The 27,552-nt window shown below is 40.4% G+C and overlaps 1 protein-coding gene across 1 annotated transcript; it reads left to right on the top strand.

Annotated features, from left to right (window-relative positions):
• The first annotated feature begins 10,068 nt into the window (after positions 1-10,068).
• Positions 10,069-26,452, top strand: LOC124114058 (ras-related protein RABC2a-like). The gene is made up of 3 exons (XM_046474597.2): positions 10,069-11,083; positions 18,915-19,023; positions 24,341-26,452. The coding sequence occupies exons 1-3, from the start codon at positions 10,837-10,839 to the stop codon at positions 24,651-24,653; spliced, it is 669 nt and encodes a 222-aa protein (XP_046330553.1). The 5' UTR covers positions 10,069-10,836; the 3' UTR covers positions 24,654-26,452.
• The last annotated feature ends 1,100 nt before the right edge of the window (positions 26,453-27,552 follow it).

The following is a 27,552-nucleotide window of genomic DNA, read 5'->3' on the forward strand; positions in this document are numbered from 1 at the left end:
TTTATTTATATATTCTTGTTTAAGTTTATTTTATGTATAATCATATCCAAATGTAGGATAAAGAATATTTTTTGTTACTTGTTTATATTCACTTCGATTTTGCAAACACGGAACAACGTTTTACGTCGCACTTGCAAGGGGTGGTGAAACGTCCCATCATGTTAGGTAGGGAGAATTTACGGTTCAAGGTTTTACATTTGTAATAAATAAATGCAATTTTCCGGTAGACAACTACACAAAAATTATATAATAAATATAGTATTCCTTGAGTCTTGTGACATATCTCTTGAGGGCGAAGCCACGAGTGAAAATATCTCCTTTCCCCCCGTCACTCGATGAGAGACACATGATATTTCATTCGACACATTGAATATCCTATAAGTATTTCACACATGTTATGAATAACACTTACACATTGTAATTGACACTTATAATTAACACTTATTGTGATTGACATATATTGTAAACGGATTTGGCATTTATTGTAAAATGATTTGTACCCAACATACCGAAAAAACATGTTTGTTCACCAGACATGCTGATTGTTCTGAAACAGTGTTTATGAAAATAATATAATTGCTCCTCCCCTGAGTGACCGAAAAAGTATTCTGACTCCCGAGAATATTAACGGCCGGTCCGTCACTTATTACAAAAAGCTATGACATTTCACAGACCCGTGAAGATCCGGGGTAGAATAGGTCTTCAGCAAACAATGCTTGCCGTAAAAGGTGACTATGCTTGTCGTAAAAGGCGACTAACGGGATCGGGTGGTCAGGTTCGCTGACTTGGTTGATGCATGTCATCGATCCCAATTGCGTGGATCGATGCTCATGATGTCAATCACTGGATTGTCTGGCCCAGACTTGATTATTTACAGACCGCCGTCATATACCTGGAATATTTCCGTGTGCGGCGTTAAACAACAAACAAACAAGCAAAACGCAACGCTAATTTGGTAGACAAGGCTGGAAAAACATGACAGCATGTCATTTGGCTGTGGACCGCCTCCGTGGTCTAGTGGTAGAGCGTCCGCCCGGAGAGCGGAAGGTCCGGGGCTCGATTATTTACAGACAGCCGTCATATGGCTGGAATATTGCTGAGTGCGGCGTTAAACAACGAACAAACCAAACCAAACCAAACATTTCACATAGACCTGGCTTACAAGCTGTGGGCTGTATTCGCTGTAATGCACAGCCACATTCACGGCCCAAGCGGCAAAAGTCTGTACAATCATTATTAAGACACTGAAGTAGTATATGAAAAGCTCTTATTCGCCAGTGATTATACATAATAAGAATAGATCGCCATTGTAAATAATTATGTTCTCTGTTAACGTCTATATGCATTGTTATGTAGCCTTGGGTGTAAATAAAGTTCAGGGCCCACTTGCACAAAGCGATCTTAGCGTTAAGATAATCGTAACCCCCATACTTTAACATAGGCTTACGATAGTCTTAGCGCTAAAGATCGCTTTGTGCAAGTGGGCCCAGTTCTGTCCCTACAACCGCTATCAGCGATTGTCTGATATTCTTAAGTTCTTGTTATGGCTTGTCATGAATGGCAGTTACACATGAGTGATACATTGGTGAAATATATCTATGTGAGGTATCTAATCGTCTTACATCCCCAACCCCCTCCCGGCTTCGTGGGTTAGGAGTGTTCTGGCGATGGAAACCTTGTATAAGTAATGGTTATTGTATGAACGTTTGTCTGTTACGGTTGGAGTAGGCTCTATGCAAGATCAACGTCACTTGTCCCTCGCCCATTAGACATAACACTTAACATTTTATACTTAAGAATATTTATAGCTCTTCTATCTTCTAGAGTTCCAAATACACGAACAGATGCTAAATTTAGTATGATTAATAATAGACTCACGTAAGGCGCGGAGATAGCAACATTTCAAGAATACTCTGCTGCTTATCAAAAGAAAAAAAGTAATAATTCTGACCTCAGGATGTATTGTTTATACTGTGCGTAATTGTAAATGAAATGGGTTAGTTTTGTTTTTGTTTTTTGTTGGTTTTTTGTTTGTGTTTTGTTGTTGTTTTTTTGGTTGTTGTTTTGGGGTTGTTTTTTGTTGTTGTTGTTTTTTTTGGGGGGACACATGGTTGAGGTAATTGAATACCATCCAATCCTCTTTGCCCTTTTATTTTTGTGTGTTTGTTGTTTAACGCCGCAATCAGCAATAGCCGAGCTATATGACGGCGGTCTGTAAATAACCGAATCTGGATCAGACAATCCAGTGATTGACATCATGAGCAAGTATCTATGCAATTGGGATCGATGACATGCATCAACCAAGTCAGTGAGCCTGACCACCCAATCCGGCCAGTAGCCTGGCCTCTTGCGACAAAGTCACCTTTTACGGCAAGCATATATGGGTTGTGGAATACCTTTTCTAACCCAGATCTTCACGGGTTTAGGCCCTTGAAACAAAAATTTGTCATTGGGATCTCGTCTGTCCTGAAATCCCCACGGGGTGAACGCACCGAAAACAGGAAGTCTATAAAAAAAAACACCAAAAAAGTTAAATTTACAGTCCCTTTTCGAATATACTTCTCAGAAGAAGTTAAGGAACACGTGATTCTTTCATATTACTATAGTTAATCTGCCATGTCATGAAAGAAAACACAGGTGGCACCATTCAGAAACGCATTGACAGGTACATAAAGTGTCCACCTGCAACACCTCTGTGACATATATGGTACAAGCCAAAATATGGAATTGCATCGGACATCATTTTGGCCAGTTGCAATTTGCTTACCATAAAATCTAAATATTTATACAGTTAAACGAATAGCTGCAACTCGATGGGACAAGCAGTGGATATGAAAGGGGGGAGATGTGATCCATTGTCGGCTGGCTATATCTGGACAAGGTCTAGACACACTTCATTATATAAACGACCCGGGGTAGAATAGGTCTTCAGCAACCCATGCTTGCCGTAAAAGGCGACTATACTTGTCTTAAAAGGCGACTAACGGGATCGGGTGGTCAGGTTCGCTGACTTGATTGAAGCATGTCATTGATCCCAATTGCGTGGATCGATGCTCATGATGTCAATCACTGGATTGTCTGGCCTAGACTCGATTATTAACAGACCGCCGCCGTAATGAATTTGAAATATGCGGGCTGAAAGCCTAGTCACTCATCGTGACTCCTTCGAGGTAGCATGGCGGCATATGAAGACCGTTGATGGGACTTCACCGTATCCCACAGAATCCCTGGAATATAAATACTAAGGATCTATGCGCTCATATTATTTCGTCATTTTCTAAACTGAAATTTGCACATAGCGTTTCAGCATAAATCTTTACTTTCCTTTACCTGAAGTCTTTTATAGGCATTTAAAAGTTTGAAGAACATGAATACATGAAATTGCGGCTTTAAACAACAAACATTATTATCGGCAGCTATAAATACAATGAGCCACTCATTAACATGTCGTTCGTTTCAACGATGTTATGTTATCATGCCGCCGTTGCTTTGTAGGAGCACAGTTGTGCAGTGTCAGGCAACAAATCAGACACCTTTTTAATAAGATAAGATAAAGATAAGTTAATATTTTATTTGCGTGTCACGCAGTATAAAAAAACATACATTCAAAGTACATGACAGAATATATAATACACCACCCGGCCAGTTGACCTATGAGACACGAGAGATAAAAAATAACTCAGTTTTATGTAAAGAGATTATACTGGTATCGTTTAGTGAGATACAAATGCAAAATATATACGAACGTGTGGTAACAGAACTATTTTATAAGTACTTATTTGAAAATGTCCCATTGTTAATATCTTTTGTAACTGTTGAGGAATCCTTTAAGGCAGAATACCATTAAAACTAAAGATATCTAGACTTGTATAAACATGTGGTTAAATCCTATAAGGAAGAATAACAATTACTTATGGATCAGAAGTGCACTATCTACAATGCAAGTTGAAATTTTCTTCTTTTATACATAGCAGTAACAACTGCGGCTAGGGGAATAGCTAGACTATCATTCTGCATAACATATATAAATTGGTCTTCTGGGGTTAATGCAAATCGTGTGAGTCGCGTGTGCTTCCGGTAGGACGGGTCATACTTACATCTGGTGTCATCCCATTGGTATCATTTTCAGCGCTATTTTGCCTTGTATCGAGACTTGTTATTCTTGCGTTAACGTTTCACGTCACTGAATTGCGAGAGACTAAACTGAATAAGGATATTTGAAAATTAAAACAATAAAAAAGAAACCATTAAGAATACCGTATTCGACGTAATAAGCGCTCAGGGCGCTCTCGAAATTAGAAATAGGGGGCTCTTATTAGAATATAATTTGGGTGAAAGAGTCGAAAGATCGTAAATTTTATGGTTTCTGCTGACAGCCTGAAATGATACAAAAGAAAAGTCTGTGCGTATTTTACACGACAGATATATTTTTCCAGAATTTAATAGCCCGTAAATAAGGGTGCGTATTATACACGAGTAAATGTACACGTATTGTGTACATTGATCAGTCGGAAGGGTGCTAATTGGGATTGTTCACTAGCCAATATATTGGAAAATATCGCCATGGGCGCTTATGAGAGCGGGGCGCTTATTACGTCGAATACGGTACCTGGTAAAAGTAGAGATTGTCTACATATTCATAAAACATGCACCCATTGTCGAAATCTCTATAGATCACGGATAACCAATCAGTGTTAAAAATGCGTAAAAAAAATATTGCCTCCAAGTATATTTAGCTGTCCTTGCAGACGGTAGCCCAGTCTCTTGTCACGCTCAGTTGCGTTAGCGAGCAAATCGACTCACGGTAGCTAGTGAGCCGTAGCGGCAAGTGTCAGACAGCCGAGCAGAAGCCAGATATTAATGCCCCTTTAAACTATAACCATCAGGGGTATTTCCAAATAACTATTGAGCTTCCGCCGTTCTTTTTTGTCTGTTTGTTTAGGCTGAAGAAATTAATTAACATGCACCCATTGTCGAAATCTTCATAGATCACGGGTAACCAATCAGTGTTCAAAAATGCGTAAAAACAAATATTGCCTCCAAGTTTATTTAGCTGTCCTTGCAGACGGCAGCCCAGTCTCTTGTCACGCTCAGTTGTGTTAGCGAGCAAATCGACTCACGGCAGCTGGCCTCAGACCACAATTAATTTCCTTCTTTGCTATCTACAGTGACATGATAGCCCACTCTTAATTATTATCGGTCGTAGGCCGTTCTCCTGTTGCATGCTCACCAACCTGCCACTTGTCACTTAATACACATTTTTGGCCTGCATTGACCGGTTCCCTTTCGCAGTAACCACTGTCAACAGTGCTCAACGGAAGTTTCGAGCCGAAACACACAGAGCGGCCTTCAACTTGGGGGTCCAGTCATGGGAGGCTGGAATAAATACCTTCACAGCATGTGGCTAACAAAAAATTGGCAACATACTACAATGTCTTATCTTTCATTTAAGCTATCACAAGTCACTCCAAAAAAATGGCACAGGCTGAACAGCCCATTTGAACAGGGCACTATATTCTCCTATTTTCCTTCCGGTTCATGGTAAGGTAAAACTTTGGGGGGATAACTGTGGTCTGAGGCCAGCTGGTGAGCCCTAGCGGCCAGTGTCAGACAGCCGAGAAGAAGCCAGAGAATAGTGCTCCTTTAACAGATAAAAAGTGGGATTTAAACGACGTGCAATTATCTGTCTGGAACTGCCAATTCGACTTGGGATAATACTCCTTTAAAGAAATGCAATCGGCGACGTACAGTACCATTTGCGTAACTATGGGTGAATCTATTGACATAATGGGAAACGTTAATTATAGAAATGGACAAGGACACTTAGACAGGCCATGTTGGACACGTGTCGCGTCGCCTGGAGCGTAGGTAAATTATTCTTCAAAGGACGCACGCATGTAATTAAGAACCGACCCACCTGTGACACCTATTGTATGATACGGGTACCCCATCTGTGCTACGTGATATGGATCTCGCTTTGTTGTTTGTACTGTTTATATATTTACGAGGGGTGGCTTACAAACTAAGTTAATGGTAGCGAACGCGTGCCATCGTGAGTACAGGATTGGAATATGTTGGATGACACTTAAAGATGTACTGAATCTTTAATTCAGTTTATAAAGAATTACGAAAAATATATCATCAGAAATGTACATCTTTTATTTCAGTGCTATGGTAATAGAAAAAAAGCATCCACTGTTGAATGAGACTCAATTGCAACGACCTAAATGGACATAAGTTCGATCGTATGTTGTTACGGTGTGTAGCCGGTTGAGCCACATTTCAAAAATGACTATTGCCGAATGCGCCACATTTTCAGCTGTGTGCATTTCACCTACTCTAGTCGGTAATTAGTTAATCAGATTACCGATACCTTTAAATGAGTGTCCCACATTTAAATTGAGTAAACTCACCTCAATTAGCTTGTAGAGATTACTAAGCGTGGTTTCTTTAGAGATCAATGGCGGTCTTAATTGACATTGAGTTAATCCTGTTATTCATAACATATTTAAATGACGTCCTGTTCACTCCATGTCAGAACCATGGCAAATGCACAAGTTCAAATAAAGTTCATTGAAAGTGACAGAGGAGGCGTCATTTTGTTCTATGATGGCTTTAAGTTTCGGTGTAAGAGCAGTCGTGACTGATGTAACACCTGAGTGAGATGGAATATGCTGACCACGTGGGCGACCTCCTTCATCTGCAGTAATGACATTATGGTAGTGTTCGGCATCATCAAGTCATGCAGTAGCGTAATACATCTGTGTCTTACATGTAAGTGCAAACATTGTCATTGTTTTAGATGTGCTACACAACAATTCATTACACAATCATGACCCGTAATGTGACAATGTAATATGACCTGCCATGATATCCATCAATGTAATGTTTTGATGAATATATTATCCCTGTTATGATCTGAATAAAAAATGAGAAAACAAGACTTGTATTTGCTAAATACGGTAACCTGTTAGAATCACAAAGCATTATTTTGACAGCATAGCCACGAGAGCCACATTCCACAATCACGCAACCGTAACCATTGCCCCGCGAGCCACATCAGTTTTGGCTATCTATTTTCGAAATGTGGCTTAGTAGTGGGGCGGTTAAGGCTAAAATTGTGCACTTTGGGTTAAAAGCACTAAACTTGGCACATTTATACATTGAACCATTCCAAACATTTTTGGATATGGATCCACCGCAGCAGAGCCCCCTGGTGGTAGAAAATCCAAGATGGCCGCCAACATGGCTGAACTCTCTGATGGTATCCATATATATCCATATCCATATCCATATCCAGAAATGTTCGGAACGTTTCAATGTATAAGTGTGCCAAGTTTGGTGCTTTTAACCCAAAGTGCACAATTATGACTAAAATCCAACCGTTGTTACTGATCCTAAGTGTCATTATTACAAAGATGATCTTCATTATTTACTTCCATGTAAACGATATACATATATTAGATAAAATTATTTCTTTTGTGTAAAAGGTAAGGATATTAAAGGATATATATTGTTTGGAAATATAACCCTGTCATCTGAAACAAATATTAGACTAATTGAATCTGTTCATGGATAGCTCCCCTCAGTCTGTCTTACAGACCCTGATACAAATATGTATCAGTAACTGGGCTCCCTTTTATTATATTTTTATTAAGATAACTGAACAACTGTTTTTTTTCTGTACGATATGTTCATTTCAGAGACTAGATGTTAGTCTATTAAGATAACTGAACAACTGTTTTTTTTCTGTACGATATGTTCATTTTAGAGACTAGATGTTAGTCAAAGTTCCCCTAACAAAACGCTTTGAAAGCCTTTAAAGTATGTTAGACATTTTTCTACATGTATTTATTCCTGTGTTGTGATGTTTTATTTAACTATTTTGTATCGTAGAGGTCTTCAAATAGGCATTGCGCCTGTTGACCAATCCATTTAGCATAAAAGAAAATATTGTTTCAACCATAAAGAACGCGCAACTGAGGTTTCGTTACACGTAGCGATTCTCTCCTGCTTCACTGACTCTCTATCTGTGTACGGTTCATAGGGTCATCTCAATCAACGGGTTCACATATAGTTCAGTTTCGCGGTTAATGGCCCACACTGACCAATCTTCAGGTTTGATCTGCGAACAATGTTTACGTAGCTGGGGTACTCATCTGTATATACTTACATTTGTTTCACTTTTAAATATCTGTCAGCATGAATGTCTTTTATTATTTATTCTGCAGTTCATAACATCAATAAATTATTTGACCGCCTCGGTGGTTTAGTGGCAGAGCGTCCGCCCGGAGAGCGGAAGGTCCGGGGTTCGATCCCCGGCCGCGTCATACCCAAAGACGTTAAAAGATGGTACTTGTTGTTACCCTGTCTGGCGCTCGGCATTAATGGGCTAAAACAAGGACTGGTCGGCTCGGGGTCAGTATACTGTGTCTGAGTGGGGTATTCATGTTAAACTGCGGCATGGTATCTCAGTGAGCTAGCACTATAAATCGGCATCAGTCCGGACTAGTACAAGCAGCCACACAAACACATACACGTGCATGCCCGTCGCTATATAAGTGCAATAATCTTGGACGCGACGTTAAACCCCATTTCACCTCACCAACAAATTATTTCGTGAAATCAATAATTCTTTCAGAGTTTAAGGTAAATAATACTCATAGGGCAAATCTTCATTTGTTTGCATAATATTGCAATAATCTGCCGAGGGAGCGAATTATAACTAAATTTTATCAATATTTGATCTATTTATATTTGTGATGTCACAGACAGTATTAATAAAATGTCAGGGTGTCAATAAAGGATGTTTATATTAAATATCAAGAATTCAATGTCACACATTCTATTTTATAAAATCATGCGTTAGATATTTAAATTGCGACATCAATAAATAAAATTAAAACATCAATAAATCGATTTTGTCATATACATGATTTCTTTATTAATCCTGTTGGTCATATAATCACCTGTGACTTCACATGTTGATAATTACATCTTTCGTCGGGGGCACGGGTGGCCCAGTCGTCCGCGATTCGCTGTGCAGAGTTGCGTCCCTTGGGCACGCCAGAAACCTATGATTGTGGGTTCGAATCCCGGTTCGCCCCGATTATGTTTCTAGGTTTGTCGCCATACCCGTGCGCGTGGGTTTCACCGAAGTGGTAAACGTCTGAAACCTGCATCACTTCGGGCTTTCCTCCCAAATTAAGCTGACACGCCACGATATAACTCGAATGCTGTTAAAAGCGGCGTTAAACTCACTCACAACTTATTCAGTTATTCAAATATGGACTAAAATATATCGGGAGCAGCCTGCGCCCAATTGGTATCACATCTTTATGAATATTATAGCTTGTGTTGAAGCATCTCCCAAAACTTGGGCCAAATAACCTAATGCCTTTGTTGGGTGCCTTTCAGTGCGAGATATTGCCATTGGTAGAATGCACAAACTGAGAAAGGGGAAACAGAATTGGTAGCCAGCTGCCATCCAAAGTCTGGGTGTCCTACATTAACAGCTTGTATTTGTTCACATAAGAGTGCCACAAAACTGTCATACTTATATGTTAGCATGGCTACACTAATGCCTCAACAAAGGAACTTGGATTAAGTTGGATATGAAATAATGCCAATTATAAGGCCAACAAGTGTACGACCAAATCCCTGTCATAAAGATGAAGCAATCATAACCCTAATACATCCTGTATATACGCGCTTAACGAAAGGCGGTTAAAACGAACCAAAATTAGTCGTTCCCTATGAGATCGGTGTAACCGTAGTTTACTGTACAATCAAGGAAAGAATTGAATTTCTTCATATTCACAGAAAATACTTGAGACAAGGGAAATTAATTCCCTGTGGATTCTCAAAAACTCAAAACATGTGAAACGCTTGAATTGTTGCAATCTCAGCAAAGAGCTTGAGGCACCTTATCGCCAACAGTGTCCGACCAGGTAGCAACACAACGTGTATTTCGCGTCCTTCAAGTGCGGAGACAGCTGAGATCTCACCTGTACTAAAGTTTGACTGACACAACCTCTGACCTCCGTGGGGTATATCTCCTTCTGCCGAAAGGCTATAGCTTAGGTGTCGCAGTGGAGTGCCTCACCACAAGAGCGGTGGCTGTGACTAAAATAGCTCTGATGAGATTCGAAAGATTGCATCGAGCCTCCGAGTCTTGTGATAGGACCATACTCCAGTAACACAACACCTTGACATGGCTTTATCAACAATAGACGAAGTTAGCTTGGCAACGACAGACGGATTCACATCGGATGCTGTTCACGTGTGAGACTGTGTCAGTAACACTGAGCATATTTATATATTGAGGCTACTGATTACTCTTGATTAACAAGCTGGAGAACTGTGGATATATGATTGGTAACATTCGTTTTTCAATGAGCCAATTAGATTGTGTCGTTTATATTTGAGCTGTTACTATATCTGACTGTTACTCGAAGAGAATGCACATGCGCTGTTGTATGGACAGTACTGCCGAAGTAATTAACACATGCGGACGGACATATGGCATTGTGTTGGTCAAATTTCCTTTATAAGTGAGAGAGCTATACTTGGCTGTTGTACACGCAACCTGTGACTGGCTTGAACGGATGGATGATCAGCATTTAACAAAAGACCGCCGTGTGTGCTTGGAATCAAGCAAGGTGCACCACTCTGCCTCGTCTCATTAATGAGAAACGCGGAATAAATTCCAAATGGGTGGTGACGAGTTTGAATAAGCCTGAGCCCGGCTCATTCCTACCATTGATAAACACGTGGAATTCTGGCTTCTCTTTGTGTCGGCTTGAAGACGAAAACATACCTGTTGGATTCGTGTGAATGAAACGAGCCCTCCGAAGAAGCGAGTATATATCAAACGAAAACATGACTCATTACGATTACAACGTTAAGATCATCCTCCTGGGAGACTATGGTGTGGGCAAGAGTACCCTGATGAACTATCTTGGAAAACAAAAGGAGGGATCAGTCAGATGCTGCTGTGCGCGTTCCAACAGGAATGGCTACGTGGAAATTGAGGTTAACAGGAATGATAAGTGCATCTTAGCAAGACTAACCGACACTGGAGGTAGGTCGTAAATTGCAAAAAATAATTCATATCACTGTTAAAGTTTATACAGAGATGGAACGTGTAGGTAAGACTGTCAAACGACTCACCTGTTTAAACATACACAAGTTTGAGATCCACTTGTATGTCATCGTGCAATGTGAACAGAAAAGCTCATTTGTGGTATGAAGTAGCCAGTACCAACAGAATCAGAGAGTAATCACATTTAATATTCAATATAGATATAAAATTAATGATAGTTATATATATATATATATATATATATATATATATATATATATAACTATCTCTAATTTTATATTTATATTGAATATATATATATATATGCATCGATATATTTATATATATATATATATATTTTGGTATATATCTCTATCTCTAATTTTATATCTATATTGAATATATATATATAATATATATATATATATATCGATGTGCATGAAGATATGTGTGGTTGTTGTACTTCATTGAGAGAGCTTTCCCACTGACATACAATGCCGCAGTTTAACATCGATACCCCACTCAAACACATGATACTGACTTCGGGCCTACCAGTCCTTGTTATATCCGCTTAACGCCGAGCTCCACACGGGGTAACATCAAGTACTGTCTTTTAACGCTTTTTGGTATGACGTGGCTAGGGGAGAGACCCACCGCCTTTCCTCTCTCAGGGCAAACGCTCTATCCACTAGACCAGGGCGGACCTATTAGAACCCCGAATTCTCACGGGGAGCACAGCGTAGATGACGTGTAAGCTGCACAGGCGAATTCTCAGTTATCTTTTAATATTTATACATGTTCCCTTTTCAATTAATAAATCATGCGATGATCATAAAGAAACATGCTAAGCTTATACAAAATTTAATTATATTCACCTCTGCTAAATTAGCATTATATTAATTTATAGCACTTCACGTGGTCTTCTTTGTTTAAATGAGACAATGGGACAATTAAAAATGATTTGTCAGACTTCAACACATACAATGGGATTCATTCTTTGTGAAGCATGTGTTACTCATTTAATTGTTGTGACATTCATTGCAATAACCGAACGATGCAGAAAATAGTCACTTGTCAAGATGTTACAGAAAAAACCCCATGTCATTCTAGAATATTAGTAGGGGCGGTCGGGTAGCCTAGTGGTTAAAGCGTTCACTCGTCACGCCGAAGACCCGGGTTTGATTCCCGACATGGGTACAATGTGTGAAGCCCATTTCTGGTGTCCCCTGTAACCGAGCGAAAACTTTCAAAAATATATATCAATAAGCTTGTGAACATATTAATCGTTTATTGGGGTGAGGTGAAATGGGGTTTAGCGTCGCGTTCAAGATTATTGCATGCACGTGTATGTGTGTGTGTGGCTGCTTGTACTAGTCCGGACTGATGCCGATTTATAGTGCTAGCTCACTGAGATACCATGCCGCAGTTTGACATGAATACCCCACTCAGACACAGTACTCTGACTCCGAGCCGACCAGTCCTTGTTTGAGCCCATTAATGCCGAGCGCCAGACAGGGTAACAACAAGTACCATCTTTTAACGTCTTTAGGTATGACGCGGTCGGGGATCGAACCCCGGACCTTCCGCTCTCCGGGCGGACACTCTGCCACTAGACCACGGAGGCGGTTAACTTTGAAGGAAGGATGACGTAAAAGTTGTAGATTACTTCACGTCTTCTATATTACTACTGAGAATGAATTGCAAACTTCAGTGATAGTATCGATATTGATTAAATTGAATGAATCAGTTAGCAGACTAAACTTACACAATGACATCTTTACCTTCTTACAAAGGTTTATTTTTTCCGATCCTTTGTTCTTAAACTGCCATGATGCTTTCCTGTCATCATTGATGTAGAATGTTATGCGATTGGGGCGGTGAAGCTAGGTTTGGGAGCCTAACAATTTCATTTTTGTTTCCAGCCCCTATTTTTTGACATATCCAGCGAAGAAAAGTTCTCTTTTGGTAAAGTCTGAGGGCATATTTGTTTCAAAAACATTCCCCGACCTCGGAATATTAACTAGTCGCCAGCCTAGGTCCATATACATATGGAATGAGGTTGGCGTTATTGCTGCAAACTATCATTCATGTGCTTGACATTTAAATATAAAAAGAAACTGTAATTTTTGTTTGTGACAGAACACTTTTCATTTAGAGTTTCCCCGTCTTATGAAAGGAAGCAAACAATTCACCCACAAGACATTTCTTTTCAGGAATTATAACATGTCAGGCAACGATTTGTCATATCCCATGACATTGTGTCAACAACGTCTAGGTCGTGGTTTGTGCACGAGACCGTGGAAGTTCCTCCTTTCTGAACGTTGCTTGCTTTTTGGATACAATGACATAATAAATCAACTAAAATGCAGGAAAGTAGTGCCATGGTAAATATCATCGACTACGGAAGAACATTACGCGTGACAGTATGCATGTTATTATCATATATGCAATGGAGTATTAAACCCAGATATACAAATGAAAGCGTCAAAATTCATTTCCATAATCAAAAGAAATCTCATTACGCATGAAAGTATACATGTTTATTATCATACTAATCATCACAAGTATATGCAATGGAGTATTCAACCGAGATACCGAGTATAAAACCGAGTATGTACATGAAAGCAGAGCCACGTACGATTCCGACAATATCGTAAGCATGTGTTTATGAATAGCTATCAAATAGTGATAATACCAGGTATTCGTGAAAAGGCGATTTTAATTATAAATGAATAGTTTTACGCCGCTTGTAGCAATATTCAAGCAATGTCACGGCGGAGAACACCAGAAATGGGCTTCACACATTGTACCCATGACGAGAATCGAACCCGGACCTTCGGCGTGACGAGCGAACGCTTTAACCGCTAGGCTACCCTTGATATGAGTTGAGTGAGTGAGTGAGTTGGTTCAACGCCGCTTTTAACAGTATTCCAGTTATATCGCGGCGTGTCAGCTTAATTTGGGAGGAAAGCCCGAAGTGATGCAGGTCTCAGACGTTTACCACTTCGGTGAAACCCACGAGCACGGGTATGGTGCTGACAAACCTAGAAACATAATCGGGACGAACCGGGATTCGAACTCACGATCATAGGTTTCTGGCGCGCCCAAGGGACGCAACTCTGCACAGCGAATCGCGACGCCTTAAACGACTGGATTAAGCAGTGGAAGGGTTCACCCTAAAATCTTTCTTTCTTATGACGAATCTATATCCATTTTGAATAAATATAAACCATCGAGCGTTGTAATCAAACCAACAATGGCTCCATACGTTCCCCACGAAGGTCACAATGTGGTACACACCGTCCAAAACATGTTCTCTTTCTAATGGGGTATTCGCTGATGCTTGATCACGCTATGAATTTGCTTCGCTTCCTAAATCAAAAAGTCCAACCAGACCGACTAATCCCAAGGTTGCCATGACCTGTCATGACTGGCTCCAAAGAACATTATCACATCAGCGCTCGGTCTGTAATCGTCGGACATACTATTTCGACGTTCAGTTCTCCGTTATGATTGATTTTTAATTCGAAAAATAACGGTACAAAAAATGCATAGTTTATTTCCATATATATATAAACATGTAAACATGACTATAAATAATGGTATTTAAACTACAAAAGAGTATGTCAATTAGTATGCTAGATAACCGTCAATATTAATAGAGGTGAGGTGAGGTGAAATGGGGTTTAACGTCGCGTCCAAGATTATTGCACTTATATAGCGACTTGCATGTACGTGTATGTGTGTGTGTGTGGCTGCTTGTACTAGTCCGGACTGATGCCGATTTTTAGTGCTAGCTCACTGAGATACCATGCCGCAGTTTAACATGAATGCCCCACTCAGACACAGTATACTGACTCCGAGCCGACCAGTCCTTGTTTTAACCACTTAATGCCGAGCGCCAGACAGGGTAACAAGTATCATCTTTTAACGTCTCTTGGTATGACGCGGCCGGGGACTGAACCCGGGACCATCCGCTCTCCGGGCGGACGCTCTACCACTAGACCACGGAGGCGGTCAAATATTTATAGAAGAACCGGATTGTTGACTCGCTTAACCGAAGACCAATGTTCGATTCCACCCATGGATAAAATGTGTGCAGACAGTTCTGTGTGATATTGCTTGACTATTGGTAAAAGCGGCGTCATACCTCGCTCACTCATCCACCCACCCTAGGCCCACCCACTCACTCACTCACTCCATGTCCATGCATACCACACGACATAAATTAAAAACAATGAATTATGTCGTTAACGTTACGTGTTCATTGTGAGTTTGACAGCCCATTGCATGTATATGCTGATAAGGCGAAGCCAGAAAGAGGTTTGCCGGCACAATGTCTAGGATTAATTTAAGTGAGTGAGTGAGTTGGGTTTAACGCCGCTTTTAACAATATTCCATTTATGTCGCGGCGTGATTAATTTAAGCTTCTCCTGTAAATCTAAATAACTTAGGTATGTAACAGTGATGCGTTGTAAGTTAAGGACACATCATATATAATATCCCTATACATTTTCATCATGATATGACGTTGTTGGTGATATGAGTTGGCTATATTGCTTCGTTTCATGTACAACTGTCTCTGTACAGTAAACTACGGTTATAACGAACACGCTTATAACGAACTAACGGATATAACGTACTAACTTTTTAGTCCCGACTATATGCTGTAGTTATGCTGTATATATGCTTATAACGAATTACGGTTATAACGAACTCAAATTAGTAGTCCCTTTGAGTTCGTTATAACCGTAGTTTACTGTATTAACTCCCAACACTGTTGGACATGCTACTAATGTAAGGCTATTGGACGAGCATCCGTGCTCCTATTGCATTACACGGAGCCAAAAGGTCATGTAGGTTTATTGATGTTGGGGTCAGATATTGGTGGGACACTAACTATCGTCTTGATATCATCCCAGGAGCTGGACACCCAAACACGTAAATGGTACCCCACCCAACTCTCCCATGCGGGTCATTCTGAGCAGGCTAGATAGGAACAAGTTTTGTTTATTTGTTTTTTTTAACACCGCACTCACCAATATTCCAGCTATATGACGGCGGTCTGTGTATAATCGAGTCTGGACCCGACAATCCAGTGATTGGCATCATGAGCATCGATCTACGTTACTGGGATACGATGACATGCATCATCCAATTCAGCGAACCTGACCATCCGATCCCGCTAGTCGCCTCTTACGACAAGCATAGTGGCTTCTTAATAATAATAAAGCGATAAAACCCTTTCAATATCCAATAGAAATCTCTTCATAAAGCAGAGTCGATTGTACAATTCCGACTATATCATGAGGATGTGTTTATGAATCACTATCAAATAGTAATGATACCAGGTGTTCGAGAAAAGGTGAGCGTATCCTGCCCCACCCATGTCACCCGTCGCAAATACATGCAAAGGCAGGTCAATTGGTAACCTGAAAAAAATATGGGAACATATGGTACAAGTCAAAATATGGAATTGCATCGGATATCATTTTTGTCACTGATGCGTCAAATTTGGAAATGTTCTCCACATGTCTAGTATAAAACTTTTTAATAGCTTTACCGAGGCTTTGAATGATGGAACTTTGATCAAGCATTGGCTCTGAATACCTATTCTACCCCGGATCTTCACGGGTAAACATAGGAAGTAGTGGTCTTGCTTGTCTTATTGTGTGTCATCCAGTGGGTTAGGTCGTTGGTCATGGCTTCAGTCACCCACCCTACAGCCCAGATTTAGCCCCCAGTGACTATTTCCTGTTCCGGCAAATGAAATCTGCCCTACGTGGAAGACGCTTCCAGGATGACGAGGACATAAAGGCTGCCACAGAGTCGTGGTTAGAGGGCCAATCTGCCGATTTCTATAAAAGTGGTATTCAAAGCTTGAAGGACAGATGGAATAAGTGTTTTGAGGTGAATGGAGATTATATTGAAAAATAAAAGTGCAAAAGATATTCTGCGACTTGGTCTTATATTGAAGTTGCAAAACTTATTGAACGCCCCTCGTAGCTTGCATATTTCTGACTGACGTAAAACAACATTCACTCACTTTAGAGGAAGGAAAATACCACGTACCGTTTACCCCTGGTCAGTCATGACTCAGCAACAAAGAAACACACTGCAAACACAGCCCCATATCTCAACATCGCTAACAATGTTTGAAATTATTCGAAACCGATCTGCTTAAGCATAGAGCCATCTTCCATTAAATACATATTCTCGTTCAAATGCCTTTCGACTAACAATACGGACCTGATAAAGCATACATTAAAACAAGTTGAATCTTTATGATGAGTTTTCTTATCTGGTACAAGGAGGACACTTAAATATTTTTATTTTGAAAGACGGACACGACAGGTCGTGTCACCTCACCATACCTCGAGGTACATTACGCTCGTTACCGTTTACATTTTTAGGGCAGCAACCCTTGAGGTATGTGATTCTGGGGGTGCATTGTTCATTCATCCGGCGTTGTATAACCAGGATTTACCACAGTAAACTGTATCTAAACCTGGGTAAATATGGAAAGAGTCCAGCCTTGCTGTTACAAATCATGAGCGATGAGTCATGTGTATTTGAAGCACAGCTGCGTTTCTTTGCGACTCACATGTGACAAAATCACTAAATTTAGAATACTTGAACCTAAATAGTGTTTGCTTTGTAGATGGGCAGCTAATGGTCTGTCGACTGCATGTACGGCTTATGGGCGGAAAGGGTTTCACACATAACAAATATTTTAATTACGGCCTTTGTTTAACTAGGGTCATGTAACATGTTGAAGTTAGACCTTCCGACGTGAGCTGCATATTTAGCAAGTTGAGGCTGAATACATATTTGAAAGTTTGTCAAGAAACAGGAGCACAGGCTTTACTGCTAGTATTTACAGGCCGACGTCATATAGCTGGAGAGTATTGTTGAGTGCCGCAGCAACAGCAATAGTGAGTGAGTAGGGTTGTACGCCGCTTTTAGCAATATTGCAGCAATATCACGGCGGGGGACACCAGTAATGAGCTTCGCACAAAGTGCTCATGTCGGGAACCGAGCCCGGGTCTTCGGCGTGACGAGCGAACGCGTTAACCACTGGGCTACCCGACCGCCCCATCTTAATATGAAATAGATGAGGTGGTTTCATTGGTCCTTTTTACTTCTAGTTCAGGAGGACAAAGCAGTGGAAGGGAACGCCGCCTTACAACAGCAATAACAACAACGATGACGATGATGATGATGATGATTTTAGATCAATAATAAATATCGCGAGTGTCAGAAATGAACTATCTTATAATATAATGGAAAGAGGTCCTGTAAGTGAGTTGGGTTTGACGCCGCTTTGAACAGTATTCAAGCTCTGTCGCGGCGGGTCTGCTTAATTTGGGAGGAAATCTCGAAGTGATGCAGGTGTCAGACGTTTACCACTTTGATGAAACCCACGAACACGGGTTTGGTGCTGACAAAAGTAGAAACATAACCGAGTCGGACCGGGATTCGAGTGATGATGATGATGATGATGTTTGCGTTCAATTTGAATTAAATTCACAACTCCCTGGGGAACCTGCAACACAAAGTGAAGCGCGTGGTAGAAATGTTTGCCGTCACATTTATATCTCGCTGATACCCCCATGCATCTAGTTGTCACACCACTGATCCTTTCCTAATGCTTTTGTCGCACTTTGGTCATTTTTGCATGTTTACGTTAAATCCGCATCGCGAGGAAACGAGGACGCGGGAAAGCGACCATGTCTCATACAGTATAACATACATTTGTGAGTGAGATGTACACACATACTGACGTCTTAAGTAGCATGAGACCATAAGACCATTTATCTTTTCATCACAGGCCAAGAGCGTTACCGCAGCCTAACCTCATCCTACTACCGAGGTGCACATGGCTGTATCCTGATGTATGACGTCACAAGGGAGGAGACGTTTCATAATATGCAAAATTGGTAAGTTGCAGAATGCGTTTAATTTCCCTCTGTTAACCTTTCAAACCTTCATTTTAAAGGTATATCTATTAAAAAGTAACACGGGTTTTCTCGTATTTTGTTTGTTTGTTAACGTTGTTTAACGCCGCACTCAGCAATACTCCATGCAGCTACATGACGGCGGTCTGTAAATAACCAACCCGTGGTTGATATTTTGAGCAACGATCCACGCCTTGGGTGTACGAGGACACACAACCAACCAAGTCACCGAGCCAGACCCATTAAGTCATAGCTTGCTGTGGACCAACTCGAACCAGAAATCCCTGCGTAGGTTCATCATCAGAAAACGGACATGGACAATGGACAGACCAGTGATGTTAAGTAGAAGGGCATTGTAACAATACACAGTGAAAGGTCGCTTTTAGGTGAAGTGAGATGAGAAGAAATTGGGCTTAACGTCGCGTTCAAGGTTGTGTTTGCGCGCGTGTGTGCGGAGCGCGTGCGTGCGTGCATGTGTTTCTGCATGTGTGTGTGCGTGTGCGTGTGTGTGTGTGTGTGTGTGTGTGTGTGTGTGTGTGTGTGTGCGTGCGTGCGTGTAAAGCTGTTTGTACTCGTCCGGACAATTGATAGTTGGTAGTTATATGGTGCTAACCCATTGATATACCATGCCGAACTTTGACATGGATACCTCAAAGGAACAGTCCTTGTTTAATGCGCTTAATTCCGAGCACCAGACAGGGCAACAACAAGTACCATCTTTTAAAGTCTTAAGGTATTGCGGGGACGGGGGATCGAACCCCCGCCTTCCGCTCTCCGGGCAGACGCTCTATCAAGTACACCAAGGAGCGCTCGGGCACCTTGTAACATGAATACCTTGCATGATCGAGCGTTCAGAAGGTATAATCTTGCATTACGCCGGACAGTGATTAGATAATAACCTTATTGTAATTCTCCAACAAAGGTTAGGTGGTCACTGGCCTGGCCTAGAGGTGACAGATAACAACAGTAGTAACATCGTGCACTTTCACTTCTTGAAATAGATCCGTGTCGTCATGCGTACAGTTACGATGCTTCAAACTGATATGGGCTTGTCAATGTCCACGTTAATCGCAACGTGTGACTATGCCCAAGTGTCATTAGTCTTGACAATTCTCACGTGTCGGTTTCACATGTTCAATTTCCGTTATTTACATGATAATGAGGAGTGGTAATTTTTTTTAACCATTTTGATTGAACAATACACCCACACAATTAGTATAAACTACCAACACGAGGGTGGGGGTGTCTGTCTGATGATGTTTGCTTTTAGAAATAAAAAACTTGTTTGCCAATCTTCCACCAGAGGGAGCTGCCTTTAATTCGTTTCCCTCTTCCCACGACATGCATGCGTACCAAGTCTTTTCAGTGACAGACTAACATAATGAAACCTATAATACAGCAATTAAAGTTTTTTTGTTTTTGTTTTTTTAACGCTGAACTCAGTTATATGACGATGGTCTAAATAATCGAGTATGGATCAGATAATCCAGTGATTGACATCACGAGCATAAAAAATTATCCAACCACATTTTACGAACTGTTGCAGGAATCAGAGATGGTTAAATGGACATAACCAGATTTAACAACAGTTCTTTTAATTTTCAGTTACGTAAAAAGTAAACTCGGTATACTTTCTTTTGCCCCTCAGATTAGCTTGTGTGAATATTCCATTGCATATATTGGATGATGTGATAATAACCAATCATGCTGTAATGCGTTATGTTCGTCTGTACTTCATGATTCATGGCGTACAGCATGACACTTCTTTCCTGTGATTTGACCCGTGAAGATATTCTTTAACTACTACTACTACTACGACTACTGTACCAGTGAAAATCCGGGGTAGAATAGGTCTTCAGCAACCCATGCTTGCCGTAAAAGGCGACTATGCTTGTCGTAAAAGGCGACTAACGGGATCGGGTGGTCAGGCTCGCTGACTTGGTTGATGCATGTCATCGATCCCAATTGCGTGGATCGATGCTCATGATATTAATCACTGGATTGTCTGGTCCAGACTCGACTGAAATAATGAGCAACGCCATCACAGTCACTTAGTTTGACCACCCAATTCTGTAGGTCGTTTCTGGGAGTGATAAATACGATGTTCTTTAACTACTACTACTACTACTACTACTACTACTACTACTACTACCACTACTACTACTGCTACTATACCCGTGAAGATCCGGGTTAGAATAGGTCTTCAGCAACCAATGATTGCGGTAAAAGGCGACTATGCATATGCTTGTCGTAAGAGGCGACTAACGGGATCGGGTGGTCAGGCTCGCTGAAGTATGTCTTCGATCCCAATTGCGTGGACCGATGCTCATGTTACCAATCACTGGATTGTCTGGTCCAGACTCAATATATCATATATTTGTCATATATCTGCAATATTGATGAGTGCGGCGTTAAGCAACAAACAAACAATTGTGATTCGATGAACAGCAGTAAACTACGGTTATAACGAACTCGAAGGGACAACTAATTTTAGTTCGTAATAACCGTAGTCCGTTATAAGAATATAAACATAATTTAAACAACAAATGGTCGTAGTTTACTGCACCACAAAGCCGATGTTGTTCTCCAATATATTTAAAATCCTTACAATATAATTATATATATATATATAATATATATATATATATAAAGAGAGAGAGAGAGAGAGAGAGAGAGAGAGAGAGAGAGAGACACACACACACACACACACACACACACACACACACACACATACACACACATATACAATTGTCATATACATTTGGTAAATTCGGCAATCCTGTTGGAATTCATAGGGTCGTTCATATGAATTCTAACAAGTCGAGTTGACTGCATTGTTGATGTTACTGTGAAATTCAATAACCCTGTCATAGATACCGTCAGAGTGTAGAGTCCCGCCAAATATGGGACCACCCACTGACATGGATACGTATCAATAACCTCCGATCAGTGCCATGTCTCAAACACAGCCGTCATCAGTCAAAGGTCGCGTTGACACCGAGCACGTGAGATAATTCCGTATGTCCATGTGCCCAGTAAGTTCAGGATAGTTCAGCAAGCAACAGTTGTCAAATGAATCATTCATATTGCATCTACATTGTTTCATGTATAATTTATATAAATAAAAGCCACAAAAACCTTTCCATATGCATATGAAATCTCGATTCCGGCTATATTATGAGCACGTCTTAGTGAAATTTGTCGAATTATTTTGTGAATAATTAATATTGAAAATATTTCGGATTTTTAATGACTTATTTTGAAGATTAATACTTAGAATAAATTGTTTTAGTAATATTTGTTTATAAATATATTGTGTTGAACAATGTTTATATTCAACACTAAACCGTGTAAATTTCGGGAACAAAATGGATCGGTTGTTTGGCTTGGTGAGTTGGTTGACTACGTGTCGTCATATCGATACCAGTCACTGGTATATCTTGTCCAGACTCGACTGTTCACATGTCGTTGTTATATATCTGTGCGGCCTTAACAACAAGCAAACAAGTGTCGTGACAACAAATCGAAACTTTCTCCTTTGATGTGATCCTTTATATTTGCCCCTCAGCATAGTTCAACATAAAACACCAATGTGGATTCATGTAAACAGCCGGGCAAAAGAAAGTATTTACTTGAAAATTGGGTGTGACCAACACGTTACTTGGTTGAAAAGAGTCTCCGAAACACTGTAAACCTTAGGCCCGAAACACAACTATGACACCCGTATCAAATAACCATTTCTTGTTTGTTTCATTTTTAGTCACCGTCACACATGGGTGTATACTTTCTTTTCCCCCGGCAACTGTTATGTTAGGGGCCACTATCGTATAATACAGTACGAAATAATACAGTACAGTATAATACAGTACATATCTGTACTTACATGTTTATAACGCAATATATCATAATTTTGTAGAAAGAGTTAATTACATAATCATTTTGTTAATTATTGTCACCATCCTCAAACCGAACAATCTTGCATATATTAAATAATGTCGTAAATAAAGCAACAAAACCCTTTTCATATCCAATAGAAATTTCTATAAAGCAGAGACGATTGTACGATTTCGACTATATCATGAGCATATGTGTATGAATCACCATTAAATAGTAATGATACCAGATGATCGCGAAAAGGTGAGCGCATCCTTTCCCCACCTGGCACCCGTCACACCTTTCCTCTGTAGAAGACACATATCTATTGAAACTAAAACTATATGAATGGCTACATTGTACAAATATATATCACTACGTGCTGTAAATGCTCGAAGCTCGACCAGGTAAACCAGTTGTTAAAACGAACGATCACCGCGGGCGCGGTAAGATGCATCCTCACCACCCACGTCGCCCATTGTGACCCCCCGATCATCATTAGTTGGCTCTTACAATGCAGTTTTGAACTTAATGGACCGATGACACATTGATTAAAACGGAAATGTGCAAAACCCTTTCCATAATCACACGAATTCATTAAGATTCCGACTATATTATGAGCATCTGATTATGAATAACTATCAAATAGTGATGTTGCCAGGTGTTCGTGAAAAGGTCCGCGTATCCTGTCCATCCGGTGGCACCCGTCACAAACAAATGCAAAGGCGGGTCAATTGTTCACCTAACAAAACACGGAATCATTCGGCCAAGACAGGGAATTGCATCCGACATAAGTTTGGTCACTGATGCTTCCAATTTGGAAATGTCCTCCATATGTCTACCTTAACACTTTTTGAACGTTTTACTGAGGCCTTGAATCGTGTAGCCCTCATCAAAAAACTATAGAACAAGAGTCATATGACGGTCTTTCAAATCTTAAAGTTGAATTTATCCTTCCAGTCTTGAGGATAGATTTTGTCACTCTGTATGTCCATGCATAGATCTAAATATGAAACAGATGAGGCGGTTCCACTTTTCTCTTTTGTATCTAATTCAAGTGGGTAAATTGGTGGAAGGGAATTGACTGTTTCACTATTATTGAAGGATATCAAGTCGTCTATAAACATGTAGCTTAAGTTATGCTTCTTGGTCAAATTTCCAAAATGGTCCGATCCATATACATAAAGAAACAGATCAGGTAGGAGGGGGTATAATTGTTGCTCATGGGGAAACCTACTTCTTGCCTAAATGTCCTAACGCCAAATGTCACGTAGATCTGTGAGGAAGACTAGGATTTCACATACTGTTTTCTCGCAAACTGCAGATGGCACTTGTTTTAATTGCCAACTTGTCCTGAACCTTTGAATATAACGATGTAGCTGTATCTATTTTATACTAATGAAGACTTTATTTCCCCCTGTTCCAGGTCTGCCGACTTAGAGACATACGGCCCTGTTCAACACGTCTCATCAATAATGGTGGGCAATAAATGCATGTCACCGGAACGGGAAGTGACGCGACAAAGGGGAGATAAGCACGCCGAGCACTTGGAACTTCCCTACACAGAAATCGACGTGGCAAAGAACTACAACGTCATTCGACTGTTCGAGAAGCTGATAGACAATATCATGGAAGTCGCGTCCAGGAAAAACTCTCTGGCATTGGAGATTAAACCACTGTCACTGAGAAAGGATTCGAAGGAGTCCCTCGCTCCTGAAAACAGTTGTTGCTCATGTTGAGGCTTGTCATATAGATGTCGCTTCCAGATGTACTGGAACCGGTTTATGGTTCTGGATTGGGACTTCCATGTTGTATCTATTTCGTGTACTGTTTTCAGTACTGTAATGCACCGTTTGACGTTAGTACGTGTTCGGTGATGTAGAACAGTTTAGTGCTATGTTTCCTTTCACGTCGTAGGTTTGTTATCACACCGCAGAGACAACAAGCACGTATTTCAAAGAACAACCAAGCGGCACGGACTATATAGACTCACAGTGTTTTGCGGATCAACATAGTACTAAATACTTCAAACTATAATGCCCGGAAGACTGTAAAAAAATATAATCCGGGTGTTTGATGATTGCTGGTTTCAGGGATCTCCACTGCAGGAGCACATAAAATAGAACCAGCACATCCTACCACATGTGGGAAAATAGTATATGGCAAACATGCGCAGCCTTAAGAGCTTGTTGTTTAAGGTGGCGTCAATCTTCATACTGTGATAACATCAACAATGAAACAAAATCCCATATCGCAGTTCGTATATCGGACCAGTCTATCTGCCCTATGTGTAAAACACTGTTGGGAATGAACTGAACATTTGATACTAAGCTTTTGAAATGTAATTTAAAAAATGGATCGTATTTATTGTCATCAACGTTCATTTCCACCCAGCACCAGCCCGCATTTTGTCTTCATCCCTTTGTCAATTACACATTACACATGGACTCTAGGGTCCTCATCACCGGCTTTCATTCAGTGTAGTAGTGACAGACGTATCTAAGGAGTGAAGTGTAAATCTCCCCAAAGTAAAGAAAGCCCTACTCCGTGTATGAAGTTTAAGACTTTGAAACAATGTGTAGAGTAGAGGCGACAAGGCCATGACACATGTAATCTAAACATTGGCCTGAGCACTCGATGTTTTCGTCTCGCAGGTAACAGGTATTTGTTTGATTCCGTATTCCTCGCGGCCGTATTCTTCACGGGTGGTCGGTCGACTCGGAGTCAGTATACTGTGTCTGAGTGTCTGAGTGGAGTATTTATGCATGTGGCATGGTACTTCAGTGGGCTAGCACTATAAAATCTACACACACACACACACACACACACACACACACACATCATGCACGTCGATATATAAACGCGACGTTAAACCCAATTTCTCCTCATCGAGAAGCATCGAATGAAAAGAATTTAGAGATAATTATTTTGCAGTGCCAAAAATAATAATTTGAAAATTGAAAAGAATAACCACAACAATAACATTACGATTTGGATTATAAACGGACAAAGACATCACCATCAACATAGAAAAAATAATTTAAAGAAGTTGACACTCATGACAATTCGGTTTTAATATAATGACCCATGGCTCATGTGTTTATACTAATTAATGATAAAATAAGGTTACGTATATATCATGTTTCCACTTTCATCAGTAATTCTATCAAAATATAACCTTGCATGTGACTGCATAACTTCAGAATGCAATGAGTGCAGTTCAGACGTGGGAGCACAGGATGGCACTCATGCATTGGTGCGTAATACACGTGTACGCATTGTGGTTAAACCAAGCCGTGTCTGCAATATTCTTGAACATATGTTATTTGTCTATTTATTTGTTTTTGTTTATAGGGCATTGAAGTAAACCCACTCGTGATGTTAGTTGTACAGTGGACACACCTTTGGAGAACATCGGCTTTGTAATACTTCGAATTACATTTGTTTGTTTGTTTGTTTTTTAACGCCGCACTCAGCAATATTCCAGATACATGACGGCGGTCTGTGAATAATCGAGTCTTGACCAGACAATCCAGTGATTGACATCATGAGCATCGATCCACGCAACTGGGATACGATGGCATGCATCAACCAAGTCAGCAAGTCTGACCATCTGATTCCATTTGTCGCCTGTTACAACAAGCATAGTCGCGTTTTACGGCAAGCATGGTTTTCTGAAGACCTATTCTACCCCGGATCTTCACGGGTCGTATGTCGTTCATGGTGTGTACATAAGACGAATTATTCAGGCCACATGTTTTAACAATGCTCCTTTCAGATTCCTCTTCACCGGGTGTGTCGTTATTCTTCTTCTGGGTGTACATATGCCATGTTTGTGATACATGAATGCACTTTGTAATATCAGAAATAAATTCTTTACAACAAAACAAGCTTTAATGTAGTCATGTAAGTAAGGCACCGTGATTAAGTCAATATAATGTTTTATACAACAGTACGCATTACTCAAGGTATATGTGGATATACGGTGGGCTGTAAATAATTGAGTCTGCACCAGACAATCAAGTGATTGATATTGTCAGCAACATACCGTGACGTCGGGGTATGATGTCACGTTATCAGGAAAGTCACCGAGCGTGATCCTGGCAATCCAATGATTGACATCATGAACATAGATCTACGCAATTCGGATACAATGTCATACATTAACCAAGTCTGACCACCCGATCCACTTAGTCGCCTTTCACGACATACATGTAACCAATTCTAACCCGGTTCTTAACGGAAGTTAAGATGTGGATGCTATGAAGCCAAAGCAAGTATTACATATTATTTGAGTATCTTACATGTACTATACGTAGACGGGTTTTTAACTACATGTAAAAAGCGTGAATTGTATTGGTTTATCGTACATGTAAAATGCGTGAATTGTATGAATTTGTTCCCTGCTACAGCAGTGTACAACTAGTTAAATTATACCCCGTCGTAATGGAAACAGGAAATTCAAGCTCCTTGCATCGATGTGGCATCGCCTAATGTTTACTAACATTGACTTTCGATGTACGTGATGCACAGAGCCTCAACACAAATTACAGCGACAAAACCCTTTCAATATCCAATAGAAATCTCTTCATAAAGCAGAGTCGGTTGTACAATTCCGACTATATTATGAATCACAAT

The sequence above is a fragment of the Haliotis rufescens genome, unplaced genomic scaffold (assembly GCF_023055435.1).
Source record: "Haliotis rufescens isolate VD_foot unplaced genomic scaffold, xgHalRufe1.0.p SCAF_15, whole genome shotgun sequence".
In the NCBI taxonomy this organism is placed as follows: Eukaryota; Metazoa; Mollusca; class Gastropoda; order Lepetellida; family Haliotidae; genus Haliotis; species Haliotis rufescens.

Coding starts and splice junctions, on each gene's coding strand:
- LOC124114058 (XM_046474597.2), top strand. CDS start 10,837: ATGAAACGAGCCCTCCGAAGAAGCGAGTATATATCAAACGAAAACATG. Junction 11,084..18,914: donor AAGACTAACCGACACTGGAG/GTAGGTCGTAAA, acceptor TTTTCATCACAG/GCCAAGAGCGTTACCGCAGC. Junction 19,024..24,340: donor TTTCATAATATGCAAAATTG/GTAAGTTGCAGA, acceptor CCCCTGTTCCAG/GTCTGCCGACTTAGAGACAT.